This window comes from Salmo salar, chromosome ssa29, assembly GCF_905237065.1.
Source record: "Salmo salar chromosome ssa29, Ssal_v3.1, whole genome shotgun sequence".
Classification (NCBI taxonomy): Eukaryota; Metazoa; Chordata; class Actinopteri; order Salmoniformes; family Salmonidae; genus Salmo; species Salmo salar.
In genome coordinates, this window is record NC_059470.1 from 22,469,043 (window position 1) to 22,490,073 (window position 21,031).

Genomic DNA, 21,031 nt, shown 5'->3' on the forward strand with positions numbered 1-21,031 from the left:
TGTATCGCAACGCGTATTTTTCTGGGCGCAGTGCTCAGATTATTGCAAAGTGTGATTTCCCAGTAAGGTTATTTTTAAATCTGGCAAGTTGATTGAGTTCAAGAGATGTAAATCTATAATTCTTTAAATGACAATATAATATTTTACCAATGTTTTCTAATTTTAATTATTTAATTTGTGGTGCTGACTTGACTGCCGGTTATTGGAGGGAAACGATTTCCTCAACATCAATGCCATAGTAAAACGCTGTTTTTGGATATAAATATGAACTTGATAGAACTAAAAATGCATGCATTGTCTAACATAATGTCCTAGGAGTGTCATCTGATGGAGATTGTAAAAGGTTAGTGCATCATTTTAGCTGGTTTTATGGTTTTGGTGACCCTGTCTTTGAATTGACAAAACATTACACACAACTCTTGTAAATGTACTGTCCTAACATACTCTAAATTTATGCTTTCGCCGTAAAACCTTTTTGAAATCGTGAAACGTGGTTAGATTAAGGAGATGTTTATCTTTCAAAGGGTGTAAAATAGTTGTATGTTTGAAAAATTTGAATTTTGACATTTATTTGGATTCAAATTTGCCGCTCTTGAAATGCACCTGCTGTTGATGGAGTGCACCACGGGTGGGACGCTTGCGTCCCACCTAGCCCATAGAGGTTAAATTCCATGACGTAAAACCTTGCGTCTTACCTGCGCTTCCCTCTTGAGGCGCTCCATGGCCAGCTGGAACTCTTTCTCTTTCTGCCAGGCCTCCTGGATGGTGGCCTGGTTCTGCTCCTCGTAGGCCATGGCCACAACAGCTAGGATCAGGTTGACCAGGTAGAAGGAACCCAGGAAGATGACCACCACGAAGAACACCATGTAGGTCTTCCCTGCTGACCGCAGAGTCTGGGGAGGGATGGATCGATGGATGGATGGTTCGGCAAAAAGTATGTTATAAAAGACAGAGGGTTTGATTTTTGCAAGTTAATGTTGGTTTAAGCTTAGGTTTAAGATTGTGGAAGATTGTAGAAGACCTCCAAGACCTTAAATACATTACTGTAAACAAATAGACTTATTTTCTTCCAATGATCTTGCAGACTATGACCTGTATGTGGATAATTGTTTGAAATGAACCTTGTCATTTCCTGGTGTCCATACTGACCTGGTGATAGAGGTTCTCCCAGTAGTCTTGTGTCATGAGCCGGAAGAGGGAGAGGAACGCCCAACCGAAGCTGTCAAAGCTGGTGTAACCATAGTTAGGGTTCCTTCCTGCCTTCAAACACTCAAACCCGTCTGGGCAATGCCTGTTGCGAAAACAGAAAGAAAACATCAAGAAAATGTCGTGTTTGGCCCTAGTCCAGAAACAAGGTGTTACGGGTGTGTACTGGAGGCGAAGTCAGGTGCAGGAGAGCAGAGTGTAGTTAACAGGCGCACTTTTAATTCCGGTCCAAACGAAAGCACAGAAGTACATAGAACGTGCCCAAAACACGGAACAATAAACAAAAGTCTGGCGCGTAACAATTTCACACAAAGACATGGAGGGGAACAGAGGACTAAACACATTCAGTGTGATTAGGGAATGAAAACCAGGTGTGTATGGAACAAGACAAAACAAATGGGAATATGAAAAATGGAGCGGCGATGGCTAGAAAGCCGGTGACGTCGATCGCCGAACGCCGCCCGAACAAGGAGAGGAGCCGACTTCGGCGGAAGTGATGACAGTACCCCCCCCTTGACACGTGGCTCCAGCGGCGCGCCGACACCGGCCTCGGGGACGACCCGGAGGCAAGGCACAGGGTGATCCGGCCGGTGACGGTGAAACTTCCGCAGCAGTTCGGGGTCCAAAACATCAGCAACCGGAACCCAGCACCTCTCCTCCGGGCCGTACCCCTCCCACTCCAAGAGGTACTGAAGGCCCTCTGCCCGACGCCTCGAATCCAGGATGGAACGAACAGAGTACGCTGGGACCCCCTCGATGTCCAGAGGGGGCGGAGGAACCTCCCGCACCTCAGATTCCTGGAGTGGACCAGCCACCACCGGCCTGAGGAGAGACACATGGAACGAGGGGTTAATACGGTAATCAGAGGGAATCTGTAACCTGTAACAGACCTCGTTCACCCTCCTCAGGACTTTGAATGGCCCCACAAACCGCGGACCCAGCTTCCAGCAGGGCAGGCAGAGGGGCAGGTTTTGGGTCGAGAGCCAGACCCGGTCCCCCGGTGCCTCACTGCGGTGACAGTCCATGCTGGTCTTTTGACGTAGCGCGGCTCACTGGTGGTGAACATGGGCGGCCTCCCATGTCTCCTCCGCGCGCCTGAACCAGTCGTCCACCACAGGAGCCTCGGTCTGATCCTGATGCCACGGCGCCAGAACCGGCTGGTACCCCAATACGCACTGAAAGGGGGAGGTTAGTGGAGGAGTGGCGAAGCGAGTTCTGAGCCATCTCGGCCCAGGGCATGAACACCACCCACTCCCCCGGCCGGTCCTGGCAATAGGACCGCAGAAACCTGCCCACATCCTGGTTGACTCTCTCTACCTGCCCGTTACTCTCGGGGTGAAAACCCGAGGTGAGGCTGATCGAGACCCCCAGACGTTCCATGAACGCCTTCCAGACTCTTGACGTGAACTGGGGACCCCGATCAGAAACTATATCCTCAGGCACCCCGTAGTGCCGGAAGATGTGAGTAAACAGGGCTTCCGCAGTCTGTAGGGCCGTAGGAAGACCGGGCAGAGGGAGGAGACAACAGGACTTAGAGAAACAATCCACAACGACCAGGATCGTAGTGTTTCCCTGTGAAAGAGGAAGATCGGTTAGGAAATACACTGACAGGTGTGACCAAGGTCGTTGTGGAACGGGTAAGGGATGTAGCTTACCTCTGGGCAGGTGTCTCGGAGCCTTACACTGGGCACACACCGAGCAGGAGGAAACATAAACTCTCATGTTCTTTGCCAAGGTGGGACACCAGTACTTCCCAGTCAGACAGCGCACCATCCGACTGATCCCCGGATGACCAGAGGAGGGTGATGTGTGGGAACAATAGATCAACTGGTCACGGACAGCAGACGGAATGTACATACGCCCGAAGGGACACTGGAGGGGAGCGGGCTCTGTACGCAACGCCTGCTCAATGTCCGCATCCAGCTCCCACATGACCGGCGCTACCAGGCAGGAGGCCGGAAGTATGGGAATCTAATCCATGGGCCGCTCCTCTGTGTCATACAGCCGGGAAAGTGCGTCTGCCTTCATATTCTGGGAACCTGGTCTGTAGGACAGGGTAAACACAAAACGGGTAAAGAAAATGGCCCACCTTGCCTGACGAGGATTCAGTCTCCTCGCTGCCCGGATGTACTCCAGGTTGCTTGCGGTGGTCAGTCCAGATGAGGAAAGGGTGTTTAGCCCCCTCAAGCCAATGTCTCCACGCCTTCAACGCTTAAACCACAGCCAACAACTCCCGGTCCCCCACATCATAGTTACGCTCCGCCAGGCTGAGCTTCTTCGAGAAGAAAGCACAGGGGCGGAGTTTCGGTGGCGTACCCGAGTGCTGTGAGAGCACAGCTCCTATCCCAGCCTCAGACGCGTCCACCTCCACTATGAAAGCCAAAGAGGGATACAGATGGGCCAGCACGGGAGCCGAAGTAAACAGAGCTCTTAGCTGCCCAAAAGCCCTGTCCACCTTAGCCGACCACTGCAACCGTACAGGACCCCCCCTTCAGCAGTGTGGTAATGGGAGCAGCCACCTGGCCAAAACCCTGGCTAAATCTCCGGTAGTAATTGGCAAACCCTAAAAATTGCTGCACCTCCTTTACCGTGGTGGGAGTCGGCCAATTACGCATGGCTGCAATGCGGTCACTCTCCATCTCCACCCCTGATGTGGAAATGCAATACCCTAGGAAGGAGACGGCCTGCTGAAAGAACAAGCATTTCTCGGCCTTGACGTACAGGTCATGCTCCAACAGTCGTCCAAGTACCCTGCGCACCAAGGACACATGCTCGGCGCGTGTAGTGGAGTATATCAGAATGTCATCGATATACACCACTACACCCTGCCCGTGCAGGTCCCTGAAAATCTTGTCTACAAATGCCTGGAAGACTGATGGAGCATTCATCAATCTGTACGGCATGACGAGGTACTCATAGTGCCCACCCGGTCCCCCGGTGCGAACACCGGGGCCTCACTGCGGTGACGATCGGCGCTCGCCTTCTGATGCCTCACGGCCCGTTGCAGGTGCACATGAGCGGCGTCCCAGGTCTCCTCCGAGCGCTTAAACCATTCGTCCACCGCAGGAGCCTCAATCTGGCTCTGATGCCAAGGTGCCAGAACGGGCTGATACCCCAGTACGCACTGGAAGGGGGAGAGGTTAGTGGAGGAGTGGCGGAGCGAGTTTTGGGCCATCTCTGCCCAGGGGATGAATGCTGCCCACTCCCCCGGCCGGTCCTGGCAATATGACCGCAGAAACCTACCCACATCCTGGTTTACTCTGTCCACCTGCCCGTTACTCTTAGGGTGAAAGCCCGAGATAAGGCTGACCAAGACCCCCAGACGTTCCATGAATGCCTTCCAGACCCTTGACGTGATCTGGGGACCTCGATCAGACACTATATCCTCAGGCACCCCGTAGTGCCGGAAGACGTGTGTAAACAGGGCCTTGGAAGAACAGACATTTCTCAGTCTTGACGTACAGGTCATGCTCCAACAGTCAACCAAGCACCCTGCGCACCAGGGACACATGCTCGGCGTGTGTAGCGGAGTATATCAGAAAATCATCGATATACACCACTACACCCTGCCCGTGCAGGTCCCGGAAAATCTTGTTTACAAATGCCTGGAAGACTGATGGAGCATTCATCAACCCGTACGGCATAACGAGGTACTCATAGTGCCCTGAGGTGGTACTAAATGCCGTCTTCCACTCGTCCCCCTCCCAGATACGCACCAGGTTGTAAGCGCTCCTGAGAGCCAATTTTGTGAAAAAGCGCACCCCGTGCATTGACTCTACCGCACTGGCTATGAGAGGCAGCGGGTAGCTGTACCTCACAGTGATTTGGTTGATACCTCGATAGTCAATGTATGGGCGCAGACCTCCATCCTTCTTCTTCACAAAAAAGAAGCTCGAAGAGGCAGGTGAAGTGGAGGGCCGAATGTACACCTGCCCCAGGGATTCGGAGACACATGTTTCCATAGCCTCCCTAATTAGCCTGACCCTAATGGTCGACTATCTAGGGCGTGCACAGGGAAGAGCATATCCACTGGAACAATAGGGATCCCTAAATTATGGGCAAATGCTCTGTCAATAAAATTCCCAGCTGCGCCTGAATCTACGAGCAACTTATGCGGGGAATGCGGGGAAAACTCAGGAAAATGTATAAACAGGTGCCGACTCACCTGGGGTGACACGAGAGTGCCCTGCCTGCCGCCTCGACTCCCAGAAGAACCTCCCCAGCACCGACCAGCAGTGTGCCCTCTGCGGCCACAGATGGTACAGGGAACAGCCCCTCCTCTGGTCGCCCTAAGTGCAGCACCTCCCAGCTCCATGGGCGTCGGAGCGGTGGTGCTGGGGGATGGAACTGACAGGCCCCAATCCGGATGTCCGCGGGTAGCCAGCTGGTTATCCAGCCGGATGGACAGGTCCACCAGCTGGTCAAACGTAAGAGTGGTATCCCTGCAGGCCAACTCCCGACGGACGTCCTCGCGCAGACTGCACCGGTAGTGATCGATCAGGGCCCTGTCGTTCCATCCCGCGCTGGCGGCCAGGGTCCGGAAGTCCTGTGCGCTCCTCGTCCCCTGCCTCAAGTGGAACAAACGTTCACCCGCGGCGGGTGAATTCCGCGTAATTGTCCAACACCGCTTCTCCTTCCCCCCATACGGTGTGGGCGCACTCCAGGGCTTTCCCTGAGAGACAGGAGACGAGGGCGGACATGCTCTCACGTAAGGAAGGAGCCAGGTGGACGGTCGCCAGGTAGAGTTCCAGCTGGAGTAGGAACCCCTGGGATCCGGCAGCCGTCCCATCATACTCCCTCGGGAGCGCAAGCCGAATCCCACTGGGACCGGGTGAAGGAAGGGTGAACTGTGGTGCCTGTTGTAGTGGTGCCGGTGGAGGCTCTGGCAGAACTCCTCTCTCCCATCGGTCCATCATCTGCAGCACGCGATCCATGGCGGTGCCGAGACGTTGCAACATGGTCGCATGCTGCTGGACGCGCTCCTCGACCGCCAAAGGGGGGTTGTCTGCTCCTGCTGACTCCATTTTCAGGTGAGTGATTCTGTAAGGTTCTGGGTGTAGCTGGTGCAGAGGAGTCAGGCACAGGACAGCAGAGATGAGTAACACAATGAACTTTGCTCAAAATTTCCAAATACATGAAGTAATATCAAGCCCACAAACATCGGGCCGAACTTACAATAAAACAATCACTCACAAAAACCATGGGGAAAACAAAGGGTTAAATAATGAACATGTGATTGGGGAATTGAAACCAGATGTGTAAAACAAAGACAAAACAAATGGAAAATGAAAAGTGGATCGGCGATGGCTAGAAGGCCGGTGACGTCGACCGCCGAACGCCGCCCGAACAAGGAGAGGGACCGACTTCGGCGGAAGTCGTGACACAGTCATCCCCGTCGTGTGGTACAGATAATACTAATTCAATAAGCTGAAATATCACGGATGTAATTTACAGTTTATAAGCTTATCAGAGTATTTTGTGATTGTTCTTCAAATGTACATTACATAGTGGAACTGGTTTATACACATTTCCATGACTAACTGTGTAAGAAACAGTTTAAGAGCCAGCGAGTGTGACGTCAGTTCAGAGCAATGCCACTGCATGCCACCCCACGTTAGAAACCACCCCCATTTTCTTGTGACAAAAAGGTGAGTCACACCGACCCCCGGCTTCTTCAGACGCGGATCGGGTTAGGGGAGCTGGGGTGAAACGTGTGGGCGTCAGGAAGAGCGAGGCAGGGGAGTTGAAAGGACGTGATGCCACCAACCTGCTATCACGCCAGTCACTCTCCCCTTCACACCACCCCAGCCCTTCACCTATCCCTGCAATGCCCACCACACCCGCAGCCTGCTTGCCCGGCCAGGCAACACCTGTCTGTCAGCGGCCTTGGCCGTGGCCGCGGCATGCGGAGGGAGGGTGTGAGGGTGTGGGGTGATGGACGCTATCACCCACCAGACACCTCGCTGTGTATCTGGAGGACGTGTCAATGGACATGCCCCACTTCAGACCCCCGGGAGACCGCTAACGGGAGGCCTCAAACCCACCACACACACAATTCCCATACGGTGGCATGACATGTCTGAACTGCAGAATATTATTTAGCATTGTTTTTAAGATGCATTTCCTAGATTTCCAATTCTAAGTACACCCTTTTTGTGTTTTCTGTAAATGTTTATCATGGGTGCATGTACACGTCCATAGTAACCCACCAAAATATGGTAGCTGAATAATGTTTTGTTATTTTTCTAGGGGCATAAATTCTTGTGATCTTTCAGGAAAACCAGGAAAGTGTGCCTGGGATTGCTATAACTTAACAGCGCCTCACACTGTAATTAAAAGTACCAAGTTTGGTAAATGAATGCTCTCACCCTATGTCTAATTGGACTGCACAGAAAGTGTCACTACAGCAGTCACACAAATGTAGCTGTTGTTGAGCCCCAAACATAAAACATCCACAGAATCAGATCACTTTTATAGGACACAAGCAATCATAACCCCACCTGCGGTTTGTGTTATGATGAGTAACGTGTTGTATTGTTGTGAGAGAGAGAGAGAGAGAGAGAGAGAGAGAGAGAGAGAGAGAGAGAGAGAGAGAGAGAGAGAGAGAGAGAGAGAGAGAGAGAGAGAGAGAGAGAGAGAGAGAGAGAGAGAGAGAGAGAGAGAGAGAGAGAGAGAGAGAGAGAGAGAGAGAGAGAGAGAGAGAGAGAGAGAGAGAGAGAGAGAGAGAGAGAGAGAGAGATGAACCCTGACACAGAGGAGTCACTGAGAGTATCTGTCAGAGTAACTGCTTTCTCTCAGCACTCCAGCAGCTGGGGGTGCGATCGACCGCTATCCTATCTCTCGCCAGGGCACTGGTCATTCTGACATGGAGCTATTTTTGGCACCAGCAGTGAGCCCCGGTAACTATCCCTTTAGGAGGATCTGGGAAGGTGCGGGTGGGTTGTGGGAGGATTGGTGGATGATGAACTATACCCCTGTGAGGATAGTGACTACCTGACGGTTCATCACAACACACTGTTGAAAAGTTAGCTGTGATGTACAGTTGGGTCTATACTGTAGACCTAATACCTTGGAAACTGTCAAGGAAGCATCAGTACTCCACTGACAACAGTACAGAGAAAAAGAGAGGCCAAACAGATTGGCAGCAGCAAAACAGTGTTGGTGGTGTACTTGGAATACGTGGTAATAGTAGGTTGTTAAAAGTATCAAATCAGCTGGAGAGGATTAATTGAAACATCAGATCGCTATATCTGAGTACATGGCCCATGTGACAAACAACAGTTCTGATGTGTGTTCATCAGATCAGACATGACCCCCCCCCCTCGCCCCCATCCCTCTCCCTCTTATCCCAGCCACAGATGCGCTCCAATAGTTGATAGGATACAACATAAAAGTGAACAGAAGTGGGAGCAGGGGAGTGTTCCCTACGGTCACTTTGTGGAGGGAACATTGGCTTGGCTGTGAGTTGAGTCACCCCTTCCAACCCTTCCACCCTGTGAAACAACAAAGCCTGGCGGGGAAGGCTTCAAAGCCTGGCGGGGAGAGGAAGGTGCCCTCCTAGACCTGATGTTCTCACTGCTCAGATTTATGCCCAGGTTTACCAAGTCAGTGTTCTTTAAGCACCAAATGGAAGAAAACTAACTGAAACAGGGAGGGACTACCTAGAAGTGTCCAACAAGAAATGTTCATTTTAGTTTACTATTGTGTGCCCTAGTGAATATGATCCATGATTCTGCCCAGGCTGCTTCACCGAGTGACCAACCACAGGCTAGGAATAGCCAGGCTGAGTCCTTCATTAAAGCTTGCCAAGGAAAATATTTTTGAAAATTTTGAGGTGGAAAATGTAAATGCGTGTTTCTTATTGGTCAAATCGAGGTTGTCCCTCCCTGTTTTAGTCCATTTTCTTCTGTTTGCTGTACGAACCGGATCGTGATGAAGAACTCTGCAATAGGCTTTAGCTCTTACACAACCACGCTTCCTCCTCAGGCACTGATACAGGCAGAGTGAACACATCAGCAAAAGAGGATGACAATCAGCAAGAAAGGAGAACTACACTGGAAATAATGATGTTCGCAATGTGTACGTCAAGAATGAAAATGAATAGTTTGGATATGTATTTTGTCACTCCATAAGAAGTGTTTTAACAAAATTACAATATTCACTGGAAATTAAAGTTGAATTTTTTTTCTGAATTACATGTCTATCTGCTCAAGGCATCCATAATGCTAGGCCCTCTCATCTCACAAAAACATTATTTCTTCATCCTAAACCATTAAGAAAAACAAAAGTTGATGTTACAACCAGTTAGCCTAATATTAGAGAGTTCTAGGACTGAGGTCTATCAGAATGAAAGTACTTAACATTTCTATAGCAACAGTATCCAGGATGTTGTATCCCATGGAGATTGTTTTGTGTGACCTCTCCTGAGGATGTGGATTGGTCTCTCAGGGATTGGATGAGTTCAGTTGAGGCTGGTAATATGATTGGTTTGTCATGATTTGTGTGGTATTTTATGCCTTTTCTTGTTTCCAGTGTAGCTTGTGTAGATTAGGACGGATTGTCTGATTAGGTTCAAATGCCATACAATATTTCCTATGTTATTCATGCATTTACATTTATTCATGCATTTCCTTGCATAATTATTTCATAGATTTTTGAGTTCTCTTAGGTCAATTAGCAATAATGTAAAAGGTCTGGAGAAACAAACAAACAATCAAGCATCAGATGACTATTACTATTCTGTTTCCAATGGGCTATTTTGAGGTGAACCGGGTCAAATAATAGGAGGCGGACATACTCATGTAACATTTAAAGCATCTAAAATACATCCTACTTACAGTTTATTTATACTATCTCCTATGTTAATGAACATCATTTTACACTCTGTAATTAGCAGTGTAATACATGCTTCACTGATGGGTTTTTATAATAAGAATATTTACAGTTCTAAGAAAAGACCAAATCATCAAAGGAGTCCTTCAGCTGGTATCATAACTGGGCAATAACGGCGCAATTGTTAGCATACCCTTGGACTATCTTAAAGTATTCTGTGAAGTTGCTCTGAATCGCCACCCTAACGATATAGGCCAGTGATAATGTCATTCGAAAAAATGTTAACAGCAAAGCTAGCCAGCATTAGTATCGACAAAAATAAAGGCCCTTCAACTCGCACTTGATATAAATGCAATTAGCGAGCTGTTACATTCAATTTGATGACTCATCAAGTAGAACTGGAGTCAGAAAAATAAAAGGAGTTAAGAACATGGCACATACAGAGAGCCTAGGGTGGGGGAGAGCAAAAAGGTGGATCGTAAGTGAGAGGCAATAATCTTCACTTTGCAGTCAGGGTAGCCATTAACAAAGCCATTAGAGTGAAGCCAAAAAGCTTAAAAAGGATCAAATGTGACTAAAGTGGAGGGGCAAACCCACTAGCCCCCCTCCCGCTGCCTCTCCACCCCCCACACACACACACCCCTACACCCCCATTTGGAATGCCAGATATAACTGCTCATGTCAATTGTATTTGTACTGAGTGAAACCAGCCTAAATGTATGTGCCAATCTATGACAGAGATTTTGTCTTGGAAGGGATATTAAATAGAATGTTTATTTTTTTCAGTTTGATAAGGGACAGGATTCGCTTTGATGCATTTTGTCCCTTGATTTCTAAAGTAGTAGTTCTACGGAACTAGTCATCAAGCATTTTTTTCTCAGAAGTTTGATAAATATTGGCCCAGATCCATGTCCATTTTGATTGACAGCAAAAGGTTCCAGTGAGTGACAGCCAGTGACCAGCTGAATGTGAGACGAGCCTATGGGAGCATTGATTTCTACAGACATTTATTGACACTATGAGACACAGGTAGCCAGACCAGTAAATAAACACCACAGAGACAAACAAATACCATTGTCTGCCATGTATTTATCATAAAGGGTGTTGTGTCAATACAAGCTCACAAATAGCGTTTAACATTTCATCTCAGTTCATCTCAACAGAAAAATAACATATATTATATACACTACATGACCAAAAGTATGTGGACACCTGCTCATCGAATATCTCATTCCAAAATTATGGGCATTAATATGGAGTTGTTCCCCCCTTTGCTGCTATAACAGCCTCCACTCTTCTGGCAAGGCATTCCACTAGATGTTGGAACTTTAGGCGATTAAGCCTGGCTCATAGTGTTCGACGGGGTTGAGGTCTGGGTTCTCTGCAGGCCAGTCAGGTTCTTCCACACCGATCTCGACAAAACATTTCTGTATGGACCTCGTTTTGTGCATGGGGGCATTGTCATGCTGAAACAGGAAAGGGCCTTCCCCAAACTGTTGCCACAAAGTTGGAAACACAGAATCATCTAGAATATCATTGTATGCTGTAATGTTAAGATTTCTCTTCACTGGAACTAAGGGGCCTAGCCCGAACCATAAAAAACAGCCCCAGACTATTATTCCTCCTCTAACAAACTTTACAGTCGTCACTCCGCATTCGGGCAGGAAACGTTCTCCTGGCATCCGCCAAACCCAGATTCATCCGTCGGACTGTCAGATGGTGAAGCGTGATTCATCACTCCAGAGAACACGTTTCCACTGCTCCAGAGTCCAATGGCGTCGAGCATTACACTACACCAGCTGATGCTTGGCATTGCGCATGGTGATCTTAGGCTTGTGTGCGGCTGCTCGGCCATGGAATCCCTTCTCATGAAGCTCCAGACTAACAGTTCTTGTGCTGACGTTGCTTCCAGAGGCAGTTTGGAACTCAGTAGTGAGTGTTTTTCACACGCTACTCGCTTCAGCACTCAGCAGTCCTGTTCTGTGAGTTTGTGTAGCCTACCACTTTGCAGCTGAGCCGTTGTCCTAGACTTCACAATAACAGCACTTACTGTTGACCAGGGCAGCCCTAGCAGGGCAGAAATTTTACGAACTGACTTGTTGGAAAGGTGGCATCCTATGACGGTGCCACGTTGAAAGTCACTGAGTTCTTCAGTAAGATCATTGTACTGCCAATCTTTGTCCATGGAGATTGCATAGGTGTGTGCTCGATTTTATACACCTGTCAGCAATGGGTGTGGCTGAAATAGCCAAATCCACTAATTTGAAGGGGTGTCCACATACTTTTGTATATATAGTGTATTTCACTCAATATTTTCGAGGCAGTTCCATCCTTTGACCACTTAGATGGGTGTTTGGCATTTTGTTAAAGAGTAAGAAATCATAGCACAAAAAATGAAGGTGAGACATTATTTAAGGCCATGTAAGGCCACAGTATTTAATACCTTTAATGTTCCATTTAAATTGAATCAATGGCTAAAATATGGCGACTAACTGGTCACCAAACTCCAAAGCTGATATATGCCGTGTTCACGTGTTAGTCGGAACTAGAAAACTTGATAATTTCCGACTTGCTAACTGGTTGAACGTGGAACATATATAACTACAACCAGTTAGCAAGTCGGAGTTTCCTAATTCCGACAAGTACGTGAACGTTGCATAAATCAGAGCTTTGGAGTTTGCTGACCAATCACCATGCACCAGACAGACAAAGCTTGGAGCCTGGCTGTTTTATCATTCGTGGACACAAGCTGGAGCGTGCGATTGGATTGGCTGTTATCTCTCAGAGAGACAGACAAATATGTCCTTTGTCTCCGTGTGGCTGGAGGCAGATGTTACATTTACCATGTCCCCAGCCCGCCATAACTCACCCCAAGGGACCATTACTCTGCTCTCCCTTTAGGCATCCGCCCAATAACTCACAACCTGTATGTCTTTCCTACTTTCCATTACATCTTCAATAGATTCCCAGTCTCACAGGAATTTTTAAAAAGAAAAGAGGGGGGATGGAAGATTAGAATGTTGAAATGTCATGGTATCAATTACAGCAGCTTTTTAAAGATAATTATTTTTCCTAGCCACCGTGCTTCTACACCTGCATTGCTTGCTGTTTGGGGTTTTAGGCTGGTTTTCTGTACAGCACTTTGCGATATCAGCTGATGTAAGAAGGGCTATATAAATACATTTGATTTGATTTTTTTAACCATTTGTGGTGGGGGGGTGTTGAAAGCATGAGCTAGCATCACGCGACATTGAGGGCATTGGAAGAGGCTTGCATTTGACAGTGCATGCTTTGTTCATAAAAGATGGAGACTGCCTGTGTGATTGCCTGGAAAAGACATGGATGAAATGTCGTTGGTATTAATTTTCCATAATTATTTTGTAAGTATAAAAGTAGGAGATTAAATTGAAAGTGGGGACTATTTTGTCTGTGTTTGTGGATGGAGCAAAATGGAAACCGTGTGGCACATTAGAGCTTGGCACCCAACAGAATACAGATAGGTATTATTTACTTTTGTAAAACTCTAGATCTTAGCCCTGGCACTCCTCTCCTGCCACTCCTGCCCGTTGCTCCAAAATCACTTGGCGTTACAGGATTAGAGTTTTGGCAGGACGGGTCATGCTAGTGTTGAGGGCATTCATTAATTCCATGTCTATGTAAAGTACATTCATTTGATGAGTAGTTGGGCTGAGAATGGGATTCAGAATGTCTCAGAACAACATCAGAATGATTGGGAAAGTTGCCATCTGATGTTAACTTGACGAATATTAAAGATGCTCCCTTTATCCTCCCTGAAAGTGACTATCATGTTGTTGCTTAATGGCTAAGAAAGATGCCACACTTCATGGACACATTTTTCGCTGTTGCATACTCAGTGTAGTTGTGTTCAGACTCGCCTTCTTTTCTGTGGATACAACTGCCACTGGGTGTCCTAAAATGTACACAGTACACAAGTGATGTCAGAGGTCACATGTTGATATGCTAACTGCAGTCTCCCATGGCTCAACCCCTCATACTGTCATCCAGAGGGCAGCCGGGTACTAGCATGTCACATTCATGGCCAGGGTGATGAGCCGACACGTTTGGTGATTTACCCCCAGCCATGCAACATGCATGTTCTCCCAATTGCTATTCCCATCTCAGTCTAAAATACATCCCTTCGCCATTCCAAATCTTGGTCCAAAATACATCAGGTTTGGGTTGAGGTCAATGTCGTTTCTCTTCAGTGAATGTGGGAGATATATTCAGGAATTGTAAACTGACCATTATTTTCTGAGATATTATTTATTTATTTATTTTTGGCCCCAATCCTTAAAACATAAAGATTATCCAATGTCAAAGTGACGCACACCAAAGTTATTAGTTAAACTAAATGACTATTTATAAGCTGGGCTTACTTCTTTTATATATACAGTACCAGTCAAAAGTTTGGACACACCTACTCATTCAAGGGTTTTTCCATATTTTGTACTATTTTCTACGTTGTAGAATAATAGTGAACACATATGAAATCATGTAGTAACCAAAAAAGTGTTGTGGATGCCAGATGACCGGCCTCCACAATCACCCGACCTCAAGCCAATTGAGATGGTTTGGGATGAGTTGGACCGCGGACTGAAGGAAAAGCAGCCAACAAGTGCTCAGCATATGTGAGAACTCCTTCAAGACTGTTGGAAAAGAATTCCAGGTGAAGCTGGTTGAGAGAATGCCAAAAGTGTGCAAAGCTGTCATCAAGGCAAAGGGTGGCTACTTTGAAGAACCTCAAATATAAAATATATTTTGATTTGTTAAACACTTTTTTGTGTTATTTCATAGTTTTGATGTCTTCACTATTATTCTACAATGTAGAAAATAGTAAAAATAAAGAAAAACCCTTGAATGAGTAGGTGTGTCCAAACTTTTGACTGGTACTGTATATATATTATAATTTTTGGTTGCGGCATTGGGTATATCCAGGCAGTCTCCCGTCCCAGTACTAACCAGGCCCAACCCTGAACAGGCATGTCCAGGGTGGTATGGCTAAAAGCATATTTGTTTACCCTGTTTTCTCCCTGAATTAGGTCCCTTGGCTCATCTTTGCATCTCCTCAATGGGCTCGGGAGAGGCGTAGCTGGGCTTACTTCTATCCACATTACTCCAACTGTGCTATAATAACTTGGGGTGCACGCATCATGACAGCAAAAATATCTACAAAAAACTGTGGGATGCGGTCCTTCTTGGACCTGCAAGCCTACTGTGTAGCGCACCAGTGTCAATCCGCATGACTCAAAAACGCATTATCCCTCTGAGCTAAAGCCTAAACACACATTAGTGCTAACACATCTTCCCGTCCAATGCAAGGTTACTCATCAAGCATAGTTTGAGGAAACCAATTCTGCCATATTAGCAACGCAACCATAGTTCAAGTTACTGTCAAGGCCCACTCGCTTGTTAAAGCCTATTGGCTCTCACAGGATGGATGGTGGTTGATAAGCCCATGGTGTCTTCTCTCTACAGCCTGAGGGCAGCTGAGTCACCATCAGTCGCCATCACTCCGTCTTGCTGACTCACACCCTCAGAGCCAGGCTATCTCTGTTGACTTAGCTACACAGCGACAGGCATCATCTCAGCCACCTAAACCCTAACCTCAGGGCCCCTTTGTGACATCCTCTGGTACTGCTCAACAGCATGTACTAGACTAGAGCATACAACATGATGCTAAGGTTCATGAGGCTATGGATCATGAGGCTATGGTTAAACCATCGACAGTACAAGCCACCATTACACTAGCCTGGTGGTCCGGTCTGTTTGGTATTTCGCCAACACTTCTCTGTTTTTGTTCCTAACCATGCCAAACAAGATCAACAAGAGGGGAGCTGGCTACAGCACATACAGAATGGTACTAACCTATCTTCACAGTGATGCACATTCATAATTATTGGCTATTGTTCACTGACATTTTCTATAGCAATAGAACGAGGAGAAAGAGCAGTGTCACTTACCCAGCATCACTCCCGTCCCCACATATTAAGGCATCCTTAGCTCCCTCCACTTTGTAGTAGTTGTCTGAAAAAGGGAGAAAGATTTGTATTTTATTTGATTACATTGCCCCAGTATTGCTGAATGTGTCCAAAAGCATTAGCACCGCAACGTTAAAAGTATTTCAATGGTACTCAGACCTTATGACCAGAACTCCTTGTCCTGAAAAGGCAGCCTTCCCTGCTTGGGGAAAGTTGTTTATTGACTGTATTATATTAATCACTGATCTCAAATCAGCCCACCCTTAAATAACCCACTGGATGTATGATTTTAATCATTTATCAAATTAAGAAAATGTTATCGTTTTGTGTTTCACCCGAACTTTTAGGGACCAGTAGCCTGCTTAGAACATTTTACGTATTTTTAAGGTGATGTATAGCGGACCCTGCTTGAAGTTGAAGGGGGGGGGGGTGAATGAATGAATGAATAGCAGAACCCAGTAACTGTGTTGCTGCCGACTCCCACAAAAAAAAGATGAGTCTTACAAATTGAAAAAAAGTCTGTTTTTTTTTATTTTTATGAGCTATACATCGTTGCTGTGTTAAAGAAAAAATAATAGATGCAATCTCAGGAAACAATATTGAGCTGTTCTTTGTTTTTGCTTTGTTTGTTTGGCTGTGGTGTTTACTATCATTATATCATGATGGTCAGGCGTCATGCGGTCTCGTCATGTGGCAATCATTCACCATTTAAGTCCATTTAAACATCTGTGCCACGTCAGTGTTGCGCAGCAAAGGTTAGCACGCAATGATTTGTGTTGGTGAGGGTGGACCCTTGTAGTCCCATCGCTGCAGGGCTGTCTCTGTTATTGCCTGTTTGGATAGTACAGTACAGAGGACAATGGAACAGAACACTGCCATGTCCTGTGTGTCCATAATGAGCCTCAAACAACTGCTGTGTGAGCCGTTTTCTAGGTTACACATTATCCTCTGCAAACATGTTATGCTATGGCTGCATGTGGGGCAGCAGGGTAGCCTAGTGGTTAGAGCGTTGGACTAATAATCAAAAGGTTCCAAGTTCGAATCCCTGAGCTGACAAGGTACAAATCTGTCGTTCTGCCCCTGAACAAGGCAGTTAACCCACTGTTCCTAGGCCGTCATTGAAAATAAGAATTTGTTCTTAACTGACCTGCCTAGTTAAATTTAAAAAAAATAAATGTAACGTTTGGTTGAGGTCACACAACAACTGTGAGACTTTCCCAAAGCTAAGAGACCCACGACCTTATGACCATATTAGTGCAGTTAAGAAACATCAATCACTACAACAGCATGTGAGCCAGACCTGGGTTCAACTGGTTGAAATTGTTCAAATACATTACCTGTGTTTGATTAAGCTTGGCTGGCTCAATGGAAGAATCCCAAAAGTGCAAACTCTGTCCAAGTGGCACTCCAGGCAGGTTAAAGCAAAAACTGAGAGTATTTGAAAGATTTCAAATATTGTTTGAAACCAGGTCTATATTACAGCATGTTAATCTTATACACTAACATATAATCTACTGCTCTGGTGTTGTTAATTTTTTCATATTTCGAGGATACTTCACATTTCATATCACACGTTAATAACACACGTAGCCTTGAGTAAAAGCTCAACGTCACCAAAGCTTGAGGCAGGCCCACGCTATTGCATATGTCTAATTACATTGTGTCAGTGGCAGGGAATATAGAGTATTCTAATTTTGGGCAAAAAGCTATCGAGTACAGGAAATCTCGAATAGACGAGGGGGCTGGAATTTGCTCACAAAAAATATTTAATCTGGCGTGTCACATGGCTGTGCTCTTCAATTACACTTGACCAGCATTTCCCAGAATTCTTTCTTTACTTCACAGCCTCTGTGTGACCTCTCTGTAGCAACACATTGGCAAATGTTTGGTGAAAGCAAAACATTTAGTTTTTTTGTAGTATGGTTTTACCCCTCAAAAATCTATTTTCAGTCTCCTAATAGGGTAATTTAAGGGACATTTCTATTTTCTGACAGTTTTGGTAAGATTCTTATACAGTACCAGTCAAAATGTTGAACACACCTACTCATTCAAGGGTTTTTCTTTATTTCTACTATTTTCTACATTGTAGAATAATAGTGAAGACATCAAAACTATGAAATAACACATATGGAATAATGTAGTAACCAAAAAAGTGTTAACAAATACAAATACTTCAAAGTAGCCACCCTTTGCCTTGATGACTGATTTGCACACTCTTGGCATTCTCTCAAACAACTTCACCTGGAATGCTTTTTCAACAGTCTTGAAGGAGTTCCCACATATGTTGAGCACTTGTTGGCTGCTTTTCATTGACTCTGCTGTCCAACTCATCCCAAACCATCTCAATTGGCTTGAGGTCGGGTGATTGTGAAGGCCACGTCATCTGATAGAGCCCTCCATCACTCTCTTTCTTGGTCAAATAGCCCTTACACAGCCTGGAGGTGTGTTGGATCATTGTCCTGTTGAAAAACAAATGATAGTCCCACTAAGCGCAAACCAGATGGGATAGCGTATCGCTGCAGAATGCTGTGGTAGCCATGCTGGTTAAGTGTGCCTAGAATTCTAAATAAATCACCGACAGCGTCACCAGTAAAGCACCCCCTCACCATCACACCTCCTCCTCCATGCTTCACGGTGGGAACCACACATGCAGAGATCATCTGTTTACCTACTCCGCGTCTCACAAAGACATGGCAGTTGGAACCAAAAATCTCAAATTTGGACTCATCGACCAAAGGACAGATTTCCACCAGTCTAATGTCCATTGCGCGTGTTTCTTGGCCCAAGCAAGTCTCTTCTTCTTATTGGTGTCCTTTAGTAGTGGTTTCTTTGCAGCAATTCGACCATGAAGGCCTGATTCATGCAGTCTCCTCTGAACAGTTGATGTTGAGATGTGTCTACTACTTGAACTCTGTGAAGCATTTATTTGGGCTGCAATTTCTGAGGCTGGTAACGCTAATGAACTTATCCTCTGAAGCAGAGGTTACTCTGAGCCTTCCTTTCCTGTGGCGGTCCTCATGTGAGCCAGTTTCATCCTAGCGCTTGATGGTTTTTGCGACTGCACTCAAAGAAACTTTCTAAGTTCTTGAAATGTTCCGCATTGACTGACCTTCGTGTCTTAAAGTAATGATGGACTGTCGTTTCTCTTTGCTTATTTGAGCTGTTCTTGCCATAATAGGGACTTGGCCTTTTACCAAATTGGGCTATCTTCTGTATACCACCCCTACCTTGCCACAACACAACTGATTGGCTCAAACACATAGAGAAGGAAAGAAATTTCACACATTAAATTTTAACAAGGCACAGTTGTTAATTGAAATGCATTCCAGGTGTACCTCATGAAGCTGGTTGAGAGAATGCCAAGAGTTTCCAAAGCTGTCATCAAGGCAATGGGTGGCTACTTTGAAGAATCTAAAATATAAAATATACTTGGATTTGTTTAACACTTTTTTGGTTACTACATGATTTGATATGTGTTATTTCATAGTTTTGATGTCTTCACTATTATTCTACAATGTAGAAAATTGTTTAAAAAATGAGTAGAGTGTCCAAACTTTTGACTGGTACTGTATATGAAACGTTTATAGATCTAACTTCATTAGATTAGATAAATATCACTTTTTCGAAAAGACAAAATATTAGATCAATGTACCTCCATATTGTTTTGTTGGGATAATCTACAAAGCTGAGATATTTTTAGTTGAGCATGACTAGAGGCATCCAGGGAAAGACTAGAGGCCTCCAGGGAAAGACTAGTGGCCTCCAGGGAAAGACTAGAGGCATCCAGGGAAAGACTAGAGGCATCCAAGGAAAGACTAGTGGCCTCCAGGGAAAGACTAGAGGCATCCAGGGAAAGACTAGAGGCATCCAGGGAAAGACTAGAGGCATCCAGGGAAAGACTAGTGGCCTCCAGGGAAAGACTAGAGGCATCCAGGGAAAGACTAGTGGCATCCAGGGAAAGACTAGTGGCCTCCAGGGAAAGACTAGAGGCATCCAGGGAAAGACTAGTGGCATCCAGGGAAAGACTAGTGGCCTCCAGGGAAAGACTAGATGGCATCCAGGGAAAGACTAGTGGCATCCAGGGAAAGACTAGTGGCATCCAGGGAACGACTAGTGGCCTCCAGGGAACGACTAGTGGCCTCCAGGGAACGACTAGTGGCCTCCAGGGAAAGACTAGTAGCATCCAGCGAATTATGAGAATTACAGGAGGGGGTGTTTAACCGTGGGGGGCATTTAGCCCTAAGCCACCCTATACAACAAGTCTCTCTCGCAAAAGGGATCTTTGCTCTCAATAGGGTCAGCCTTTTGAACTAAATGATACATTCATTCACTCTTACATCTAGACGTTCCGCTAGCGCAACACCTGCTCCAATATCCAATGAGCGAATTACAAATTCCTCAAAAATACAAAAACTTCAATTTTTCAAACATATGACTATTTCACAGCATTTTAAAAACAAGACTCTCCTTTATCTAACCACACTGTCCGATTTCAAAAAGGCTTTACAGCGAAAGCAAAACATTAGATTATGTCAGCAGAGTACCAAGCCAGAAATAATCAGACACCCATTTTTCAAGCTAGCATATAATGTCACAAAAACCCAGAAGACAGCTAAATGCAGCACTAACCTTTGATGATCTTCATCAGATGACACACCTAGGACATTATGTTATACAATACATGCATGTTTTGTTCAATCAAGTTCATATTTATATCAAAAAACAGCTTTTTACATTAGCATGTGACGTTCAGAACTAGCATACCCCCCGCAAACTTCCGGAGGAAGTGGCTAAGAATTTACTAAATTACTCACGATAAACGTTCACAAAAAGCATAACAATTATTTTAAGAATTATAGATACAGAACTCCTCTATGCACTCGATATGTCCGATTTTAAAATAGCTTTTTGGTGAAAGCACATTTTGCAATATTCTAAGTACATAGCCCAGCCATCACGGGCTAGCTATTTAGACACCCGGCAAGTTTAGCCTT

The 21,031-nt window shown here is 45.9% G+C and overlaps 1 protein-coding gene across 3 annotated transcripts in view; it reads right to left on the reverse strand.

The window, feature by feature from the left end:
- scn5lab (sodium channel, voltage gated, type V-like, alpha b) overlaps positions 1-21,031 on the reverse strand; it is a 196,745-nt gene that overhangs the window by 111,816 nt on the left and 63,898 nt on the right. For all 3 annotated transcript variants that reach the window (XM_014181333.2, XM_014181334.2, XM_045710742.1), the window contains 3 exons: positions 16,020-16,083; positions 1,150-1,291; positions 696-893 (listed from right to left, as the gene is read on the reverse strand). In XM_014181333.2, the coding sequence (XP_014036808.1) occupies positions 696-893; positions 1,150-1,291; positions 16,020-16,083 (404 nt within the window). The remainder of the gene's footprint in view (positions 1-695; positions 894-1,149; positions 1,292-16,019; positions 16,084-21,031) is intronic.